General features: G+C 39.5%; 1 protein-coding gene across 1 annotated transcript; it reads right to left on the bottom strand.

Annotated features, from left to right (window-relative positions):
* Window positions 1-213: 213 nt before the first annotated feature.
* On the bottom strand, window positions 214-22048 carry LOC111216464 (T-cell activation Rho GTPase-activating protein-like). Its single transcript, XM_022738004.1, has 14 exons — window positions 21959-22048; window positions 17111-17196; window positions 10855-11025; window positions 8102-8266; window positions 6229-6270; window positions 5721-5805; window positions 5547-5600; window positions 5041-5101; window positions 4626-4780; window positions 3982-4143; window positions 3122-3231; window positions 2599-2785; window positions 2202-2283; window positions 214-2056 (listed from the first exon to the last, which is right to left on the bottom strand). Exons 1-14 carry the CDS (start codon window positions 22031-22033, stop codon window positions 879-881), a joined length of 2613 nt encoding a protein of 870 aa, XP_022593725.1. The 5' UTR covers window positions 22034-22048; the 3' UTR covers window positions 214-878.
* Window positions 22049-22367: the final 319 nt, after the last annotated feature.

Here is a 22367-nt window from a genome sequence, read left to right as displayed (position 1 = left end):
CAGCAAAGAGAAGTTAAACCAGATTAGCTTTCTAAAAGGTCTAACAGAGACAGAGAAAGAAGACACTTTTCTTTTACTTTGTTATAATCTTTTATTGAATTGCATCCATTTTCTTATGTGGTTACCTAAAACCTTTTCACCCTGGTAAAGTTTACAAATCTATATCTATGTCACATTATTTACATTTTTAGCATACAAGTCAACAAAGCATAGTTCATCATCCGGAAAGTGCTTTAATGTAGTGGAAGAAGGAGACCATGCAAGGTGCGGAGGATTTACAAAAAGCAAAAATAAAAGTGTGCTCAACGTGCCATCCTGTACATAATCACTATATCAACAGAACAGAAACTCATAGCATATTTGATCCACAGCTAACTGTGTTTTCATAGCTTCATTGTGATAGACTATCTATCATGATAAAAACATATATTATAACATTTGTACTCTAAATAGTACTACATAGACAGTGCAACCAGAGGCTGCACATAGCTGACATTCAAAGTGAAAAAGTGAAAAATGAATAGATTGGACATCTTTATACAAACATCGCTCTGACACAGAGTTGGTCAGTGGACAGGGCCTTAAAGACACGTCTCTCTGTCTAACTGACCACAGGACAGAGAAAAAGTGTGAATTAGGGTAGGAAGTGGCTGCTGTTATAAAGCCTAGCATTCTTACTCTTAAATCAAAACATGCAATCAGATTAACAACAACAAGTTCTCTAAGTTAGGGGGTCAGCCTGGCTAACCATGCATGACCCAGGCCCTGGAGAAATAAAAGAAAAAAGAGGCTTGGTGGTGAGTGGCTAAATTGCAGTTCTGCCTTCAAGAAGTGCCTGTATGACTAAAATCCCATCTATGAAACTGTTTCAAAGTGAATCAAACGCAAGACTCCTTGGCGTAAGAAAACTCCTCAAACACAGGCTGGCTACATCTCCGTGACAGGGTCTCTGGACGGCCGGCAGACACAGACTCAGACATGGCTCTCTGGCGGAAAGGCTGCCGCCGCTCCACAACGTTGTCACTGTCCTGTGCCGCTTGAGCAAAGCTGTCCATGTTCTGAGTGACAGAGCAGCGATGTGGGAAGTCATAATTTACAGAGGATGGGCGGGATCTCCTCTTCAGCTCTTTGGCGTCTCGTACAGTCATTGCTCCATACTGTGGAGGGAGACCCACCTTGTACTGTACTGCCTGCTGGTATGATGGAGGCCTGCAGGGCAGCTTGCTGTCCACCTGTTTAAATACCTCAATGGCCGACAGAGGGCGCGGTCTTTGCAGAAGCTCAGCTGGTGAATCTGCTTCACTCTGAGAGTCCTCCTGGAGAGTTTCACAAGGAGTGATTGTCTGAGAATCTTTCTTCAGGCTGTTCCTGCTGAAGGCTCCTAAACTCCTGGTCCTCATTAGGACTTTAGTGGTTATTCTCATGGACTGTGAACGCTTCTTCTCATCTGAATTTGGCCTGGCAATGTCCTGTAGACCCTTTGCAGCCACTGAAGGGTGGTTGGTGGTGTTTTCTCTCCTGGGGCAGGCTGGTGACCCCATTGGGGAACTGGTGAAAACAGAGCCCTCCGACTGGTTTGAGGCTGCGCTCTCTAGAGAAGAGCATGAGCAGCCCTTCACATGATTACCATCCATGTCAGGCAGTGGGTCCATGTTGGTGCTGCTGCTCAGTTTTGGAAAAGACAGAACTGGCCTGGGTCCCCCTTGTCCCCTGAACAAGAAAGAGTCATCGGATATGGGTTTTTTCAGAGACTGCTTCTCAAAGTCCCCCCTGTCCACGGAGCAGTCCTCGTGGCTCCTGGCGTGGCCACACAGGTTCTCAAGATCAGGCGAGATGACGATGATGGGCTCAGAGCAGCGACGGTTGAACGGTACCTTTGGGTTGAAGCCAGTATCAGACGCCCAAGAAGAGGAAGAAGAGGTGGTGGTGCAGGGACTGAGAGAGGAGGATGAGCCACAGCCTCCATGTGTGGAGCTGGTACTCTCCCCTGCCTCCCCATCTCCGTCTGGGTCGGTGCTATCATACGCAGAGTCGTGATGCTGGGAGGACAGGGAGTCTGCAGAGTGAGAAAAGGAAGACATGATTAAGATCTCACTAAAGGAGAGATAATAACTCCGCCCTCCCTTAAAGGCAGATAATAACTCCCTATCGTCTCCCTAAAGGGAGATAACAAGAGAAATTTGAGTGACGTGTAAATGTACCTTCATCAGTATCGAGCAGGTTTGGGATATTTTCTCCAAGTAGCTCGCAGTGCTTGATCAGGAACTGAGTCAGCTCTGTGACCTGCAGCAAATCAGAAAACAAACACAATAGGTCAAATTAAATTACATATTATAATAAATATTGAAAACTGAAACTGAGAATTAGATAAAGAATTCAAATAATCAAAGCTGACATTCAGCGTAGACACACTCCAGACGCAGCTCAGCGCTTCACATAGCTTGTTTTTTTTAGTAGCACCTGACTAAACAAACAGCAAACAAGACTGTGTGCCTGTACACCTTTACTTATGAAACCTTTTGAGGTTTTCTGCAATGTGAACCACAAAGCTTCAAAGCACCAAAAATGTGAAAGTTTACTCATAACAAGACTTTCTACCTTCTCCATCTTTTCCTTCTGCTCATCCAGCGGGGTGCCGTCCAACTGCAGCAGCGTGGGGGCGATGCACACCGCCAAGTTGTAGGCGTCCATCTTGTTGATGTCAGCTCTCTCAAGGATGTGATGGAGGACGCAGACTAGATGCTGCAGGAGGAGTCTGTTGTGCACCGGGAGCACATCCACCACCCTGATTGTCAGGTAGCAAAAAGGGGAAGGAAGAAAAAAGAGAACAGAAAAATTAGCTTGGCGGCCTTTTTTTTTTTCTTTCTTCCTTTTTTTTAAAACAGAAGACAGATTAAAAAAAGAGAAGTGTTTGTGTTCCGACCACAGGTGGAGGAAAGGGGATTCTCTGCAAAACTCCACTCAAAAAAACCCATCTATTTCATACTGACCACAGAAACTTTGATGAACATATCATACCATTTCCCTCTATGTATAAATTTCAAAAATAAATACAAGCTGAGGGTGAGAGTTGCAGGTGAATGGCGCTTTCTAGACTCATTAGCAGGTATTGATTACTTACTTTCTGATTTCCAGAGCTCTCTGCTGAGTGTCCTCATTACCCAGAGCCGTCATCCAGCTGTCATAAAGTTCAGACACCAGCAGGCTGCCAGGAAGTTCCTTCAGAAAACTCTGCAATAAACAAGAGAGGGACAATAATGAGATGTGATGAGTAACAGAAATAGCTGGGTGTGACACTTAACTGTGGTGTCAAGTGCAGTTAATCAAGTATTGTGTTTGAGCACAGTTTTGAGGAACTTTTACTGAAGTATTTCCATTTTGTTTTATTTAATACTTCCACTCCATCACATGTTTTAACAGCTTTAGTTTCTAGTTACAATGCAGATTAAGATTATGAATAATAAAAAATATAACCAGCAAATAAATTATGTTGTATTAACATAGATTAGTTAGAATTAGCATGTAACATTTAAGTGATTCTTCTGTATTACATATATTATTCTCAAATTGGCCATTCTGCTGAGGGAGTACTTTTACTTTTGGTACTTTAAGCATATTTCAATGCTAATGCGTGTAGTATTTAGTAAAATCTTGAATTTTACTTGTAACAGTGTATTTCTACACTGTTATTGTTGCTCTTCAGTAAAAGATACTGTAGCAGCAGCTGCAGCAGTGGTAGTATGGCAGTAGTTGTTGAGGTTGTGGTACTAGTAGTGGGAATGGTCACAGTAACATAGTAGGTGAATCAGTTGTTATAGTTTTTTTCAGTAATGCTAGTGGTGCAGCAAATGTTGTAGTAGTAGTGGTTATCATATACTTTTAATATTGATAGGACACTAGTCGTAAGATGCAGTGAACACTGCTTTAACATATTCTGATATATTTAGGAGGTGATCACAAAGAGCAGGTGTGGGAACGTACTTTGAGAAGCCCGATGAGCAGAAACACCGGCTGGTCCTCCATGTCCACCTCCACACCGCTGTTGAGCTGCTCTCTGATGTCCTTCATGTTCTTGTTGTTGCACGCCTTCCGAAACACTCCCTCTGTGGACGGGCCTTTCTTCCTCAGCAACACCAGCAACTCCTGGTGAGAGGAAAGGTTAGATTTTCATGGTAAAAAAAAAAATTAAAAAAAAAGGCTCTGTGTATGTGTGTGTGTGTTTGTGTGTGTGTGTGTGTGTGTGTGTGTGTGTGTGTGTGTGCGCTGAGCGGATTTTGAGTGGGGACTAAACAACATGCACCTCAGACAGACTCGCAGAGTTTCCTGTTGTCATTAAAAAAATTCGGAGAACTCAGCTAAGTAGGTACGTGTTTATTATTCATGCTCACAGAAGAATTGCATCTGTCTTAACAGGCTGTCCTACATTCAGCCTTCAGTAGCTATATTGCTTAAATAAGAGCACATTCTACCAAAGACCAAAGACATAACTCTAGGAACAAGGAAATCACACTTGATTCTGGATGTAAGAAGTTTTGTTCTTGGTCTTGCAAATAGCAACTTGACAGGAAGGCAGACGGAAACGATCTGACATTAAATCTGACATTTGAATTTGAAAGGCAACTTACCATGACTGGTTTGGGAAGTGAGCAGTCGTCTGGGCATATCTTGCAGAGGGGCTGTCCAAACAGCTGCGTCTTGGCGTCTGTTTCTGATCGGCTTCCTTTGTTGATGAAACTAGAGCCCTTTCTGAGCCTCTTCACCACTTGGTTCCACTTTTTTTCTGATGGAAGCAAAAATGTTTTATCCATCAGCTGATTCAACATTTTTTATTGAACGATTTCGTATTTGTGCAACATTGGAGAACAAGACCAGATGTGCATGTGTCAAAAGCCCCAGTGCCACTTTGTCACTTGCTCACTCTTATCAGTAGTGAGATTTGCTTTCTCTGTGCCTGCGGTTGTTCTCTTTAGTCTCATCTCCAAAAATGGCCCCACTAATGAGGCCCTCCCTCCAACAAAGCCGACAACCTGTCAAACTCACCAGTGGGCTGTGTCTGCTTCTCCTCTTGGTTATTCAACTGCTTCGCAATCTTTGCATCGCCCTGGAAACAAAATAAACAAAAAAGTGATGTGGTTATGCTTATGCAAGAGGGACATGAGCATGCAAACAAGAGGAAAGTCGGAAGGGGTTGTGTTTTTGCTTCTTTTTTCTCAACTGCCATGAACCACACACCCTAGCTCTTTATGCCTACCAACAACTGATTGACTCAGAGGGGTATAATCAGACTACAAAAGACACTAATAGCAGCCAGAGATCAATCAGATTCACCATTACTTATTGTCCTTAAGTATAAGATCCCTTTCTTAACATAATTGTGTACACTTGTGAACTATGCAATTTAACTGTATAATTTGCAGCAATGTGCTTTTCAAAAGGTGTATATATCCGCCAAAAGCTGCCTCCTTTCAACATGTTTGGAAAGGCGCAGGTGTCTTTTGCCAACATGAACACTCTCAATCTCAAGAAGCCAGTGGAACTTTACTCACATCAAATGGAAACTCGATGATTTGCTCCATGCCACCTCCTGTTAGAGTTTTAGTCTAAAAGAGAGAAATGAGAGACAGTGAGAGATCTTATTTAGTAATAGCTCTTTCTTTTTTTTTTTAATATATTTTGTTTTTCTATTGGACATGCTAGCGTGAGCAGGGTTAGAGACTTACTGCAATGCTTCCACTCAACACCTTCATGAGGACGTCTGGAGGTGAAAAAGCACAACCAGCCCTCTCTTTTGCGTCTTTGATCTTTCTGTGATAAGAAAAAAAACCATCATATAATACATTTACTTTGTCAACACAACCCTAAACCCTCCTTGGGTATTCACATTTGTTAGTCTTTAGTCATTTTGATTTTACATAACTACCGCTGTTTGAAGTCACTGTGTATCAACCTAGTAACAGCCACAAAATTACGAGAAGTCCCTATTGTTTAACGATGCTATCTTGATGTTATCAACTTTACATTATCTAAAATTATAGATTAAAGCATAATTTGTCTAAAATCCTTTAAACATAACTTAAAGTTCATGCTGATCAGAATTTGTGCAGGATTACTGTGCCAAACAAAAACAAATATAGGTTAAGTAATGTCCAGCTCCTACCGGGACTGAAAGATTATTTATGATGATTTGTTGGTGTAAACAATGACATAAATAATGATATTGTTTCTTACCTGTGAAGAGTATCTAACCAGCGTTCTTTCACCTCAGGCGAACTGCAGGCAAAATAACAGCATGGTATGAGTTACTAATCCACAGTGAGAATCAAACAGGCCAGCAGATACAGTGGGAGGAATGAGACGACTGAGCAACCACGCTCTCTTTTAACAACTCTGTTGGAAAGTGTAACTCAGTCATGGGAACAGGAAGCAGCGTCACGGCGGGCCCCCGAACAGACACCTTCCACTTCCTCCTAGTCTAGGTATGCTGTGGCTTAGTGTCCACCAGTGGAAACATGACGAAGACGACAACAGAGTGCAACACGCGTGCTTACGTATACACCTGTAGGACTTAACCTTTTTTATAATTTGCAATATGCTGTGGTCTCATTAATGCCTTGCACCCTGAAGTATCAAACGGGTGACAACAAAAGCGTCAACAAGCACATGGTTTCTCATAGGCTCGATGATCACCTTCATGTGAGTGAGAAGGAATGAAACTTTAACACACAGAATCATTACCAGAGCCAAACAACCAATCAGAAAGTGGCATCTCATTTTCAGATAAAACAACTCAAAATCCACCGAGGGATTCATCATCTTCTTGGAAAACAATAACATTTGAAAAAAAGCTTCATGGTTTTAATACTTTGCAAGAAATGTGGGTGTCAATGATCAACACAAAATGACTGGCAAATATGTACCATTTCCTATCTAGTGCCATTTGGTGCCTTTGATGACATGTCACATACTGTAGAGAAGAATAACATGCAATTTTTCATTTCAACAAGTACGAGACCATTTCTCCTTTTATTTTACTGTAAAAGCCAGTCTTTCTAGAAAAAGACAGCTGAGGTAAATCCCATCACATGAAGACTTTTTTGACAGCCAACTTCGTATTTCCTATTTTGCAACCACTTGTCTTGTGATGTCGCTGTGAGGACTTTCTCTTTGCTGCTTCCCTATTTTTTGTGAAGGCCCACAAATGACCATTTACAACATTTGTGAATTGGAGGCTACAGGCTAGCTGGTTAGCATGCTAACTTCAGTAGAAGGAAAGACGTGATAACAAAGAGTTAACATTGGCATTGCTTTCCACCACTGGAGACAGCGCTTGGAGAGTAAAGACATGAAGTTTAATGCTGAACTTGTAATGTTTCTTCTGGACTGGTAAGTAAACAGCTGTTAATGCTAACAATGACTATGTAGCAACAGCAAAACTTTCAAATAGTTATTTTAAAGGAATCATTTTGGTTATTAGCTTGTTGAGAGTTTGATGAGTAGATTGATAACCCTCTCATTTCTATCCTTATTCTACAGCCAACAGCCAGTTAGCTTAGCTTAGCATAAAGACTGGACACAGCTAGCCTGATGAAAATTGAACTAAGGTTATTTCAAGTCAAAACCCTCAGTCCTTTAAACCGTGGAGCGAATAAATACCAACGACAGATGCTAGCCTTCTGCAGCCAACTGCAGATATCAGAGTAACATAAAAAACACAAACAGCTGGAAGGTGAATCAGTGTGCAGACTATACAGCTTCAGTTGTGCTGAAACTAATTAAAATCATAAATCATCCTCCAACCTGTGAAAAAAATGACCCTGACCTACTAATAAATGAATCCCCCAAAAATGGTAAACCATTAATTTAAATTGAAATCTCTTTCTCGTTACATCTTCAAGGGTTTAATTTAGGTTCTGGTGTATAGTATTCCTGTTGACAGCATGAGTAGGGCATAAGAGGAAAGATACCAATCATCTGAAGAGCATCACAGCCACACATATATATGCATGATCATGCCTCAGTGTGTATACAAGCATGTAAGCACAAGTGAATCAAAACATGTGTTGCTGTTTGTATGTGAATCATCTGCTGTGAGACCGCTCACCGAAAACACACCAAACAAACAGTGAGAGCCCAGGCCAACACGAGGGTCACCCGGAGGTCAATATCCACCGTCGTTCCCTCCTCTTCTTCCACTTCATCTTCAAAGCCGTACAGCCAGATGTCCTCGAGGCGCACTCTGTGCTTGAGGCGGTAGCTGGCAGTCGACCTGTTAAAAAGAAGCAAAAAGAAAAGCAGTGATCCTTTAAATAGTCCCTTTCTGTCTCCACCTCTTACTGCCTTTTTTCAATATTAAAATCACGGTTTCAGTTCCATAAATTTTTGTCAGTAACTGATTTTTCCCCCCTCTAAAAAAATATTATTGATTTTGTGATACAGTCATAAAAACCTGACTTTCCTATTTGTGAAAAAGTTTGTAAGAACTATCTAATGGAAAGAAATGATCTACACGTACTCAACAACTCCCCCTTACACTGGAATTGAAAATTAATTTCTGCTCATGAAAACATCATGAAACAAGCAACAAAAGATTGTAATGCTAATATTGATTATCAAGGATAAAGAGGCAAACACCTTGCTCTTTGTCTCCTGGGCAGTGGGCCCTGACAGAGGTGGCAGAGGAGTCTGGAAGAATGCTTTCATTAGTGGCTCAAAAACAACTTTCACAAAAGGTGATGTAAAGTAAGTAAGGGGAATGCATCTTTTCCCGCCACACCTCCATAAAGCCACACTTCAGGTTTCAACAGCATTTGATGGTGACCCCACTGACCTCTGCGTGTTTGCAGCAGAGGCATGCTGACTGTATCCTGGGGCGCTGATAGATTGGAGGAGAAAAGAAATGGGGGTCATAGAGGGATGAAGACAGAATGATGTTGGGGATTCAGGAGGTGTTATGGTACAGAAATAGACAAGTGACGCAGAGGGGAGAGATAATATAGACTATAGCTGTGAGAAATAACCATGGATGAACTAACACACTGGGGCTATGAACTGAACAATACGAACGAAAGAGGGCCCCAAATGACCCAGTGTGGATTGTTTATGTTCACATGGTTTACATAGAACCAGGAGATTATTGATAGCTTTGTTATATTTTCCAGATTACAGTTAATACTCAAATGCTGGAGTAGGTTTCTACCTGTCTGTAAATTATTAAACCATTTACCATTATACCAGCATAATGTCAAGATTAGGTAATACCGACTGCCTTGAACATCAACATTTTGGAAAATACATTTATTTGAGTTATTTTTGAGAGTAAGATGAGAGCATCTGTGTGTCGTACTGGGCCGGACTCAGGTTGAATTTAGCCTAGCTTAGCATAAAGACTGGAAACAGGGGGAAACAGTTAGCCCCTGCTCTCTCAAAAATATTCATACCACGACCTCCATTTCAAGGCTAGACTTTATGGCCTTTACAATTCTGTAATTTGTGTAGCCTATAGATAAACAAAAGAGAGACAAAATGATAATCGGTTAGCTTTAGAGGTAGATCTGTTTATCTCGGGACAGAGTCGAGCTAGCAGTTTTCTCCTGTTTCGAGTCTTTCTGGCTTAGAGCCAGCTGTGAGGAAAAAGATTGCATTTTACATTTCTGTTTTTGTGCTGATTAAACAAACAACATACAAGGTGCTAATTATTGAGGTTGATAGGCATATTTTTAAACTTTGGAGAGCTAGCTGTTTTCCACTGCTTCTAGTCCTTATGCTAAGCTAAGCTAACCAGGTGCTGGCTGTAGCTTCATATTTATTGTACAGACAAGACAGTGGAATCAATTTTGTCATTAAAATCTCAGTGAATTTCCCAAAAGGCTGACCTACTTTTCTAGAGCTGTCTGTTATCATTGATATTGTGATTTTCTGGTGCTTATTCCCGCACCAGTTTGTACTTCAAATTATCACACTTCCCTGGTGTTTTTCTGTGTCTTCTAGAGCTCTGGTTGATAATCCAGGTTTGGGAAAAATATTTTTCCAGAACTAAGAAATCTTAGTAAACTGAAACTTGATATACAAAAAAACGTGGTGCCTTTTAAATGTTTCTCGACAACAGCCTGTACACTAAATAGTACCATACACACTCATTTTTGGAAGTAATGAATGATCATATACATAGACTCAAAAGACTCGAACATGTGTTTACTGTATTGTATTGTATAGTCCCAGTTGTGCTACCTACTGGAACCGTGGGCAGGTTGTGGTACAGAGATGAGTGTGACGACTCCCACTCACGAGCTATAAAACTTCCACTGGCTTTGACAAACAGCTTGAATCTGACTAGGCTGAGCTTCAACTTCAAGCTTGTTCATATTAATTTGTCTTGTTTAATGGCAACAGAACTTCAGTTTAAGTTTTGTTGAAATTACTTTCTGAGATAAACATATTTCAACAGTTTGAGTTTCCCCTCATGTGACTCTGCTCAAAGGGAACCACCATAATTTCTCTTATTCTTTTGAAGTCAGAGTGACTTAACACAAACAGTCCGTGTGCTGGGAGATTCCCTTAAAGCCCGAATGTGCAGTAAAAATATACAGTTTATTTTTACTTCCTCTTTCACTCTCCTATTCCAACTATACAAATATGTGTCATTTTTTCAGCAGACAGTTACTGAAATACCAACTTCAGCATTATAACTGTATTTCCCTGTATTGTTTTTATATTTTCTGTCAGTCGATTCAGTTGTTTTCCACTGGTAAAGTTTTGTTCCCTGCTCATATATTTGATTTTCTTCTCACTTTTCTTGAAATAACTAATAATCACCATCTATACATTGGAGTATAGATTAATATCTACATTACTTACTTGAGTTTGGCGAAGACAATGACGTCGCTGAAGAGGAACAGGTGTCTGTCTCCCGTCTTTGTGCCCTCGGTGACCTGGACACACTCTTCCAGCAGCAGCTCTCCATTCTCGCTGGTGAGGCCAAGGACAAATGGACTCTGCTCCACAGACACCCAGCAAGAAGCCTCCTCCCTGAGCAAGTGGACACACACAAAAAGGGTGGGTGACAGGGACTTCCCACAGCCAAACCAGTCTAGTTTTGGTAAGTACATCATGTCTCTGATAAATTGAAGGATTGCATGCTTTTTAATGGGTTTAAAAGATCTGCTTGGAGCCAAAGACTGTTCCTGGAGTATCTCAAATATGTGTTTTCTACACTTAGAGAGGCTGTTTTTCTCACCTCCTACAGAGTTGATATTTTAGAGGTGTAGTAAATGATGCACATGATCTTCAAGTTTGAATTTGATGATAAAGCATAAAGTAAACAAGAACCAAAACGTCTTGGTTGACAGTGAGATTCAAAGATCATCTAATTCTAATACAGTGGTACACTTTTTCTTTTTCAAACTAAACTTGTTATGTTGTCTTTTTATTTTTTGCCCTTTTAGAGATGATGATATGAAAATGATGCCAGTCACAACTTGAGAGAACAGGTTCATCATATAGTTTCATAGCTAACCACACCAGCTGTTTTCCACATAAATATAAATATTAACTATTTCCCGAGATGACATTTACTTTGAAATCTCAAATACATACTGTATGTAACACATTGCATTTATTTTGCATGAGAACCTTATGAAAGTAGATGTTTAAGAACCAAATTGGTATTCAGGAAACTGCCTTGTAGCTGTCAGAACAAAGTTAACACCAAACTAATATTCAAAGACATTTGCTCTTGATTGAAATGTTAGAAAAGACTGGAGAGATTATAGCTCATTTGAATTCAAAGCAATGATATCATGAGTGCAGAGAATTCACATTAGAGCCGACTGACCCATCTAGTGTGTCCTCCTTAAACCTCTGGCGTCTATAAAACTCAGATTGTTTTATTTAAGTAATTGTTCAAGACCTAGACAGGTCAACTGATCTCTCAAAAAAAGCAAAGATTAAAGATAAAAATTCTTATTTATATAAGTAACCATTGTTGTTTTTCCTTTTTCCTTTCTTATCAATCATCTCATGAATTTCTCAGTTTTATTTTGGCAGTGGCTCAACCCCCAGATTGGGAATTACTGGTCTAGATGAATGCTCTCTACAACATAGAGGTCAATACCCCAACCCCCATATAGCGGTGAATCAGAGGTAGACCTTTAATGAGGCACAGGTTAAAAAGTTTGGTATTCACACTGGTCTAAATGACTAGGTGTGACACTGGAAACCACCAAACATCTGCAATGATGATGATGTGCAACCGATCCAGGGTGTTAACTGCCGTTGTGGTTTGGCGATTAGAGAAACCACAACTTGTTTTGTAATATAAACACATTCACCAGCTCTAATCAGTGGTCTCCACCACCGATGATCCCTCAATAAAATATCACAGAGATTGGGGAATAATGTTTTAATTTGAAGAAAAATGCCATGTCTGTGTATGAAGGCATCACCATACCCAAAGGGATCAATATCATGTCCACAACCTGATCTGATTTCATTATACTGCAGGCATCACAGAGCATTGTGCTGGGATTAACTCTCAAGACTTAAGCTTGGTTGTTTATTTAGCTGAACTGTACAGGGAGGAAAGTCAGTCCTCTTGGATGCAAGTTTACAAGTTATATGTCCATGTATTTGTACGCCTGCTTTTCTCTGTGACATCTTTGACCACCGTCTTCCCACACAACAGCCAAACAGATTTTCTCTTAAACAAGAAAACGACAACGATAAACAACTGCGATGTTGTTTGTCTTCTTTTTATTATTGGAAGGATTAACTCTCACCTAACATGACATTTTATGATGCCTGTTTACTGCCTGACTGAATTACTTTTTTCAAATAATAAAACAATCTGTATCTCTTTAAAAAAAAAAAAAAAAATCAATCTCGACGTGTTGTTGTCTCCAAAGTGCTGAGCTTGCAAGTCGAGGTGTCAATGAGACAAGTAAGAGTTGTTGTTTTTTTTAAATCATTGTGAAACCAGTTTTGGCCACTGCTCTTCCCACTGACTGTGGGTTCAGGGCAGAAATTCAAATGGGAGCAGCAGAGGTACTTTCCCTGTTACCATTCTGGCCTACTGAAGATGACACATAAAATACCAGCAAATGAAAGAGTGGGGATTTGTCTGACTGGTGTTTATCATTCTGTGTATCTGCAGACAACATGAAACAACTCAAATATAAAATGACCATGAACCGCTGCCACTAATTTCTGATTAATTGTCATTACCCGTTAAAACAATAGTTCATCATTTCTAGAAATATACTTATTCACTTTCTTGCCAAGACTCAGAGGAGAAGATTGATACAGATATAATCTCTCTCCGTTGAACAAGCTATAGCCAGGAGACGGTTAACATTAGCACAGCAGCTAGCATTGCTCTGTCTAAAGTGTGAGATACTATACGTCAGCGGCAGTCCCACCACAGTGAAACTAACACCCATGAATCCCCCCACTTAAGGAAATAAATAATGTGTGAGCGTTAAATGGGTGGAAGTGTGAAAGTGAGTTGTGTCTGACATTTCTCTTTTTTGCTTTGCTAGATTCGCCCACTGGGTGCTCTGGTGGTCTTTGCGCAGCTACTGGGATTACAACTGTAAAAGGTTAAAGAGCCTACACTATTACACCCCTACAGAACCTGTAGGTTTGTTGTGACGTCTTCTACCTGAAGCAACAGCTGAATGTTTTCCTTTTTAGGGTTAGTTAGTCTAGCAAAGCTGCCTCTCTAGAGATCAAAGACAGCAGATTTCCAAAGGAGGTTTTGTATTGATTTTTCATAAACATGAATGAGCACTGTGGCTCTAAATGTAGCTTTAAACTTTTCACCTCTGGTTGGAATTAAATTCTGATAGAGAAATACAGATATTTTTTTTTTATATATAAATTTATTTGTTGCCCTACTAAATTTAAATATAATGAGTGTAAAAAAATAAAAAATACTGGATGTAGCCAATAAAATACACACAACAGTGTTTTAATAGTAAAGTAAAATTCCCCTAAACTTCCAGAAAACACAACCTCAGTGTTACACTCAGCCACACCCTAGAATGAAATCTTCTTTAAAAGTACTGAAAGTTCATTCAAGTCAAGTTCAAGTTCTTCCCATATGTAGAATAATATTGCAAATGCATCAGAATTAAAGGATCAGCTATGATACTAAGCATTATTTTACAACATACCTTTTTTAGACTTGTGTGAACCTTGGCCTTAAGAAAATAGTTTTGTGGCTAAATGGCTAAAATTAGAACCACAAATCCTGATGTGTTTTCTCCACCTTAATGATTAGAGTGAATTTGACTGAATTTGAATGTAGAATGCAAGATCAGAAATTAGATAAAATGTACAGTATATTAGGAAACTGATTTTCCACAGCAAAGAAATGCTCTGAGGGGGTTTAACTTGACACTGCAATGTTTTGAGCTAAATGCTGTCAGCATGCTAACGTGCTCCCAACGACAGCGCTAACCTGCTAAAGTTGAGCAGGTGTAATTTTTGCCATGTTCACCATCTTAGTTTAGCTTTCTTTGCATTTATTCAGCATCTTAACATTTGATAATTAGCACTGAACACAAAGTACAGCAGGTATTTGGTCATAAACATAAGTACTGGACAAATAAAAGTTTGTACCAAAGCTAACTACCTCATAATTGGTATGATTAGTTATAATTGATGAAAATGCCGCTAAACATGTGGCAGACTCTTTAGCGTTAACCATAGTGTGCTGTAGTGGTTTCCAACTCAAAGGTTGTGGCTTGGCATGGGGTACCTATGAAGGGTCACAAGATTATTTTTTTATACATTTTATATTTTTTCATATATGTCTCTAGTGTTATTTTTTATGGATTTTCTGTAATTCTTGCTTCTTTGCTTGTTGAGATATAGGAGATTTTCACATCTTTAGATTTCTAAAAATCCCTCACATGACACAATCCGAGAGGGAAAATTACTGCTCAGGTTGGAGGACTTGTACTTGTGAGGAGTCACAAGCCAATAAGTTTGGAAACTACTTAAGTTCTATATGTATTCTACTCTGCTCTTATGTATAAAGTTTGTTACTGAATAAAGATGTAGGAATTTGTGTGCGTTGGTCTGTGATGTTGTTGTCGCTCTATCATTGTATAATATTGAGGTACTTGTACTATTAAAAGTGTTGAGGGTGTTAGAGGTTGTCTGTATAAAAGGCCCACAAGACGACCTCTTTATGAACTTGTCTAACATGCGATCACACTCAATCTGAAAAGGTAATGCTAAACTTTCTCATGGTACAGGGCTGAACATGATGACCGGTTAATCAGGACTTCTGGAGCTTATGATCTTAGATGGAAGACAGATCAGTATCAGCCTGTCAGTCTGATCCTCAGTCAGTGTGATTGTGGTTCAGGTTCATGAGTTTGAGTTTATGTTCAGGTTACCGTCTCAAAACTCCACTCTGTAAATCCCCCACAGGGACATCTGTGTTTGTGGCCTGAACAGAGCGGGCTGCGTGGCCTGCACATGGCAGGGGACAGGCTATCATGATACCGTTAAACACATGGTTGTTTCAGGATGTGGGGAAACAAGGTTTTGCTTTTTAAATGTGAAGTGCTGCTCTGTGACGACAACTGAGACGATTTGAGATTGTTTTCTTATGTGCTGCCATCTGTGGGCCGGAGGCTGCAGTGACGAGAAAGTGAAACTGGCTCGGAGCCATAAAGATTTTCATGTTTAAATGTTCCTTTGCATGTAAACAGAAAGTTGCTACAATATTTAATACAATATAATTATTTAATAAATAAGGCATTTGATGTGAGTAATACACAGGCTACAGTTTCTTTAAATCTTCAACTAATATGCAGTTTCATTGTTGCACTCTGCCTAAGCCCACAGTGACATCTTCAATTGAAAACCCAAAGATATTCAATTTACTGTCAAGAGAAAAAAAACACAGCAAATCATCACAAGAATGGTAGGGCTTTGGCTTGAAAAAATATTCAAATCATCAACTGATAAAAATATATATAAATATATATATATATATATATATTATATACCCTTATTATAGAAAAAAATATATATATATTTCATATTTAGTCAATATTAAACGTTAACTCTGCAGTTGAAAATCATATAATGAAATTATTCCAACTAAAGAATATTTAATTCGGTGTAGTGTATAGTACAGGTCATTTACCTCTGACAGTAAATATGTTGGTAATTAAACCAAGATGTAATGTTCCCAGAGGTTCTCAAACCTTAAGGCTTGTGAACCTTTAAAACAAAGCAAGGTTAATAGTGACCCTTGTCAATGGTGACATATTTTAATGAACTATGAGCACTGGAAGCAAAGATAGATTTGGCCTCAAAATATAAAACTATACAGTATTTCGCAAGAATGTACGGCAACTGAAATGTCTGGAAAAATTATGTAATTTTATGTAGCAGATATTTGTTTGCCTTTTTTGGGGTTTTTTAATCTTTCATCAATTGTGAATCATCTTTTGACACCTCATGTCTATTTTAACCCTCAGGTTTGGAACTGCTGCTCTAATGTTAGATTTTAAAAATAAGATAATATAACACGAATATGTGATGATTTTCATGAAATTTTTTGTTCCTTTTTTTTTTATGGTGCTGTGTGATTTGAGCTACCTACCAAACGCCCGAGAGAAAATGATGTATATTCACAAATCCTGCTGCTGCTTTAAAGCTGATGGGTAACTAGGTCTCCAGGTTAGAAGCAAACACTTGGACCTTTGATTACAACGGGACATACAAAAGGTGAAACAACCTTTAACTACATGGGGGAAATCGTCGCTGTCATTCTTTCATCTTGGGGGAAATTATCCTTATCTGAGTCTGTATGGCGCACGGTAGGCGTGACCTTTGACCTCTTTGACATTCCCAATGCTCAAAGTTTTAGATTCTACTGAAAAATCTGTATAATCTCAACATTTCCTCGCTCGCTCTCCCTTGTGTTTGCTACATTCATCTCTTCCCTTCATCCTTAATGTTGTTTGTGCTGATGGTTGCGTTGTGACTGGAAATTACATCCTGACTCTCATTAGGATCATAATTGGTTCAATTACCGGTTTCATTTTGCAAGTCAATCAATATAATCAATTTAAAATAATAATGTACACACCTGATAGGAGACCAGGGCATCCCCAAGGCCTTTCCAAAGACCAGTGATGGGGCAGAGCGTCGTCTCTGAGCCAAGTGTCTGAGGTGCTGTGAGAAAACAGAGAACTTGTGACAGTGAAACAAAATGCAACACATCTACATGTATCTATGTATCTTCTATTCATCCATCCATCTGTATTTATCTATTCATTTTTTAAAGTGATATCAGCGTGTGAGCTTTTCAAACACTTCACTCTTGTCAAACCACAAGCTGCTACCATACATACTATTTTCACACTTGCTTTCACTCATAATAGCTTTAAATGAATATCTCTGAGGTGTTTGACACTGTTCTCTGTGACTTTGTTAAGGTTAATGAAGGACAGGGAGAAACCAACGATTGCTGGACGTTGCTGGGGCAGCAGTCTGAAATTAAAAACTAAAAAGATGCTTGCACTGAACATTATCAAAACAAGATAGTATAGCACAGTGCACTTTGTGGTAAAGATACAAAAATAATTATTTATCAGAAACTATCAGGTATTTATGAAAGTGATTGTAGTTTCATTGCGCCCCACCCCCAACCACTTCAGCCCATCCATCCCCCCCATTAACAGCAGAGTTTGCCACTCTAGAATAATACACTTTCCTCCTTTGCACCTGTCTTCACCGGAGGGATTTGTCACTTGAACATAAACACGTTTCGGGGCGGTCACTGAAATGACTGATGGTGTTGTTTTTCTTTGGATTAAAGTGTTTTTAATTCATGTCACTCACGTGAAAGCTTAAACCATCATTTTTTTCAACAATATGCATTCTGCAAGCCTGAGATTCCCAACGTTTGGTGACCATCAGCACATTAAAGAAAAAAGAAACATTCAAAGGTCACATACAGCAACAGTTAAATTTCCAACCGTTTATATGATCTGTATATTATGAGACATAGGTCGTGGACACACTATATGTGATCAGACGGTGCGGGAATATGTGACTATTAAACAACTATTTCATGCCCCACTAAACTACATCAAGGCTTCATTCTCAGGCTTGTGCATCTATGGTTTTTGCCAGACCACAACAAGCAAAGCAGAAACTGTGGCAGGGCTTCCTTTAGGTAATGGAAAAATAATTGAGGAAACGAATACTACTTCTTTTACACACAGAATCATATTTTTGCTTTGTTGATTTGGTCCTCAGATCCTTGCAGCCCAGACTTTACACAACTCATTTTTCAAGCGCCAGAGTTCATTGATCTGAACTCAACTCAATGAAGAAAAGAGCAGTTCAGTGAAATGTGCATGTTTTCCTCTTCTATAACCATAGAGGAGTCAAACGTGTACTCTGTTGTTCGTCTCACTACTGGGTACAACAAAACAAGACGGATGTCAGTCAAAGAGGAAACCCACAACAGCAGAATAGATGCTTTGCTATAGGGGCAGATTCTACCGAGGACATACTGTATCTTACAGTGCTATCAGAGGCGTAACCATGCTCAAACCGCACATCTGTTTGGGTTATTTTTAAAGCAGTATTTAAAAAAAAAAAAGAGGGAACAGCAAATGCCTTAGTCTGAAGCAAATGATTTGTATTCCTGACCATGTGCACTGCAGCCAAATCTACACTGAAACGACTTCAGATAAGAAAGTCCATCTGTGAAATGACTCGAGATAACTGCTCGTCAACAGTCTCTATCAAATCAGACTGAGTTTAAAACACATACGAAGAAAAAATAGAAAATAATCAATCCCCCCTTCAAAGGACACATTTTCCCCTGAATTCCATAAAGATTCCTTCCAGATTTGTTTGAAGGCGAGAAAATACTCTAACAACATATTTTTGTCTTTCGCTTTGCCCAGAAGAAAAAAAAAAAGTTTGATGACCTTGTTGATGAATCTTAAAATTGCATCGGTTCCTTCTCCCTCGCTATATAAAAAAAATAATAATAATAATGTTAGCAAATGAATGCGTCAAAATATTTCTCAAATAATTCTCAGTATATGTGCACTAGAGGTTCCAAGTTTCCATGTCACGGTCGTGTAAATCACAAGGTTGGTGTCACAAGATCCTACCAACTACATACATGTGTTAGAGGTGAAAACAGAGAAAGTTTGTCCTTTGGCTGATGAAAGTGAAAACACTGTTCTGCAACTAAATCTGCACATTTATCATTCTGCACCGTGAGGGTCAAACATAAAGAAAACACATTTATGGGTCCTTCAACTAAAGGAAAGTGGCAATGTCAGAGAGAAACTTTTTGAGAAATAATCTATTCATTAGTTTCTTGAAAAAAATTCCATGAACTTAGTAAATGCAGCATCTTCAAAAGCAAAATGTTGCCTTCACATAGTTTTTTTTCTTCAAAAAAAAAAAAAAAAAAGACACAATGACAATCAGAGTTTTGATGAAACTTCAGTTGCCATCAGTGGTGGATGTATAATACTCACGACTAAAGATATAGAAGTTTTAGACATCTGGGCCGCAGCTCGCTTCATTTGCCAAAACAGATTGAGAAACTGTTTGCGTTCACTCTGCTGTATAGATAAATACATGCAACACTGCCACGGTGTGATGGATGAATCTCCCTGAAGCCGCTCGCCCATGACAATAACACAGGGAGTCCCTGAACGTAGAGCTGCTGTTGCTCACAAGTGCAGATATGATTGACAGCTGATTACATGTTGCCTAGCAACAACAAGGCCAACACACTGCAAAAAAAGAAAAAAAAAGCTTTAGTGTGATCTGGATCAATGCAGACCTTTGGTTCAAGCCATACATCAAATTGTAAATAAAAAATGGCTTAGGTCAAAATTTCAGAAGTAATCCTAAAATGATGAGAAGATCTGGCCAGAAAAAAAATGTCAGCACAGGTGAAGAAGGTAAATAAAATAAATGGAAAGTGGAATTTAAAGAATGGGAAGGAGTTTTCAAATATTTCATAATAACTTCTGATTATGTATCAAGAGTCAAAATTATGACCAGTAGAAGTGGAAGTTTAATAATGAATTACTGACATTTAAAGAAATAAAATGAAATGAAACAAAATTGTATAAGACTCAGAGCCTACAGACATGCTAGTGGCTTTGTGAGGCTGTACTTTACTCTACTGCTGAATGCTCACTTTAGCAAGGATACGTGCTCAGAATGGCAATGATGCAGATCTCAAGCAGGTTTCATTTTCACCGTGTTTACCATCATAGTTTTTGGTTAATGTTAGCTAATTAGCATTAAACTCAAAATATAGGTGACGTTGATGAGATTGTCATTAGTTTTGCAGCCAAACCAAAATATTGACCAATTAAAATTTGACCTGATGACGGCGCTAGAGGAAAAGTTAGGGGCTCACCAGCGTCATTAGGACTCATCCTCTGGGGACTGTGAATGTCTGTACAAAATTCAATGATAATCCATCCAATAGTTGTTTGAGACAACCTCGCTAGCACAGCTAAAACCTAACTTTCTTTTATCAATCCTTAATTTTTTTTTCACTTTCCCGGCAGGAACAATCTCACACACACACACACACACACACACACACACACACACACACACTGTTTTGTTCATTTGTGTGAAAGAAAACAAACAGATTTTCCATCTTGTTGTGGCTGCTCTTGTGCTCTAATTGCTGGACAAACTGAGAAATTGGGTTAAACAGAATTTAAGATGGAGGGAAAAACTGCAAAACAAAACAAACAAAGGCAGGAACACTTGACAAAGCATCTCTTTCTGGCCCTTTTGTCTCTGTAGCCGGAGCCAGGCTGGTGCACAAAATCCACTGACTCGTGACGGACCAGGAGGTGACCTATCTACAGCTCCTCTGAGTCCTGGGTACAGAAATATATGGGAGATATGAATCCTCCAGTACAATGTTGTTGTATGGGATGATTTGTCCTGTCATATAATTTTGTATCTTGAAAACGATCCATCAGGATTGACTAACATGAATGTAAGTTTCTGTTCAGCTTCAATATATCACTAAATGAGGTATAAGTTTCAGATTACCCACATTTTTCCAGTTTAGGTCACCAGAAACTGAAAAAATAATATTAAAATTTCATAGGAAACAGGCCTTTTTCAGTGATTAAGAAACTGGTTAACAGTTTTCAGTTTGAGGTAACGAGAAACACAAATCAATGGGGAAACAGACAACACTAAAAAAATCCCACGGATATTTCTGTGGCTGACAGTTGGCCGTTACACCGGACAGAAGACTTTATGATCCTACCTCAGGAGGTTTTGCGACAGTATAACCATTTTTTATGACTTATGCCTTTACTTTTGAGAGAGTTCAGTCATTATGTGCACAATCACAGGAGTTTGGTTGCCAGGGAAACAATTGAGCGGGCTGTTCTAGGTGTCGTTTTTTGATGAGGACAAACTAAAATGACCTACCAGTAAATGGAAGAGTGAAAAGAAAATTCATGGCAGATGAATTTCATATTTTCCCAATTTCTTCCACTGGTATTTTAAAGCATCTAATGGACTGGTTGTGTGGTCGCAGTGTACAAAAGCTTCGTGTCTGGATTGATGATCCTGGCTCTCTCTGGTTTGTATCCTTACATTACTCTACCATAAATACTCAGGGTTGACACTTCACCAGTTTCCTCACACCATATAGGCTGGAAAAGTGTTGCTCTTCTTGTTCTTGATGATTAATGTCCTTTTCTCCCCCGACTCATAAAACACAGCCCTTCAAATCTCTAATACACACAGAGCACCTAATGAAAGAGATGCAACAGTGTGCAGATGTACGTGTCAGATTCATGAGTCTGGAACAATTAAAAAGCAGCATCTCACACTGACTCACACTCAGCGGTCGCCACCAACAGGACCTTTTTCACCTTTTGCCTTTGGATGACGGATCAATACTCACAGGACGCAGAGAAGCTGCAGCATCATCATAGCTTCCTCTCCTCATTGCTGCAATCCCATAATCTGGAGTGTCCATGCTGACGTCTCCAAGTGAGCCCTCAACCTCCTGCCGTCCTGTGCTGCAGTTTGTGTAGTCAGTTGGCAGGTTGTAGCTCCGCAGAGTAGAGGAGAAATGGTTTGCGTCTCAGTCTGAAGGCACTGCTGTGAATGAGCCGGGGAGCGGCCGCAGAATGACGCCTCCTGTCCTGCACAACAACTTCTTCAAAACTGGTGCTAATGAGGTTTTGAACAATGGAGGCCCAGCTGGCACACAAAAGAGGAGAGGGTTTTGTTTTTTTTTGTGCCTGACCTGGACCTGCAGTGCCACTCTGATCCGAGCCAGCCCCTCCTCCCAAAACCCTCCTCATCCA

This window comes from Seriola dumerili, unplaced genomic scaffold (genome assembly GCF_002260705.1).
Source record: "Seriola dumerili isolate Sdu_G_001 unplaced genomic scaffold, Sdu_1.0 BDQW01000025.1, whole genome shotgun sequence".
NCBI classification, from domain to species: Eukaryota; Metazoa; Chordata; class Actinopteri; order Carangiformes; family Carangidae; genus Seriola; species Seriola dumerili.
The sequence above is the reverse complement of the archived record's forward strand: the minus strand, read 5'-3'. Positions and strand labels throughout refer to the sequence as shown.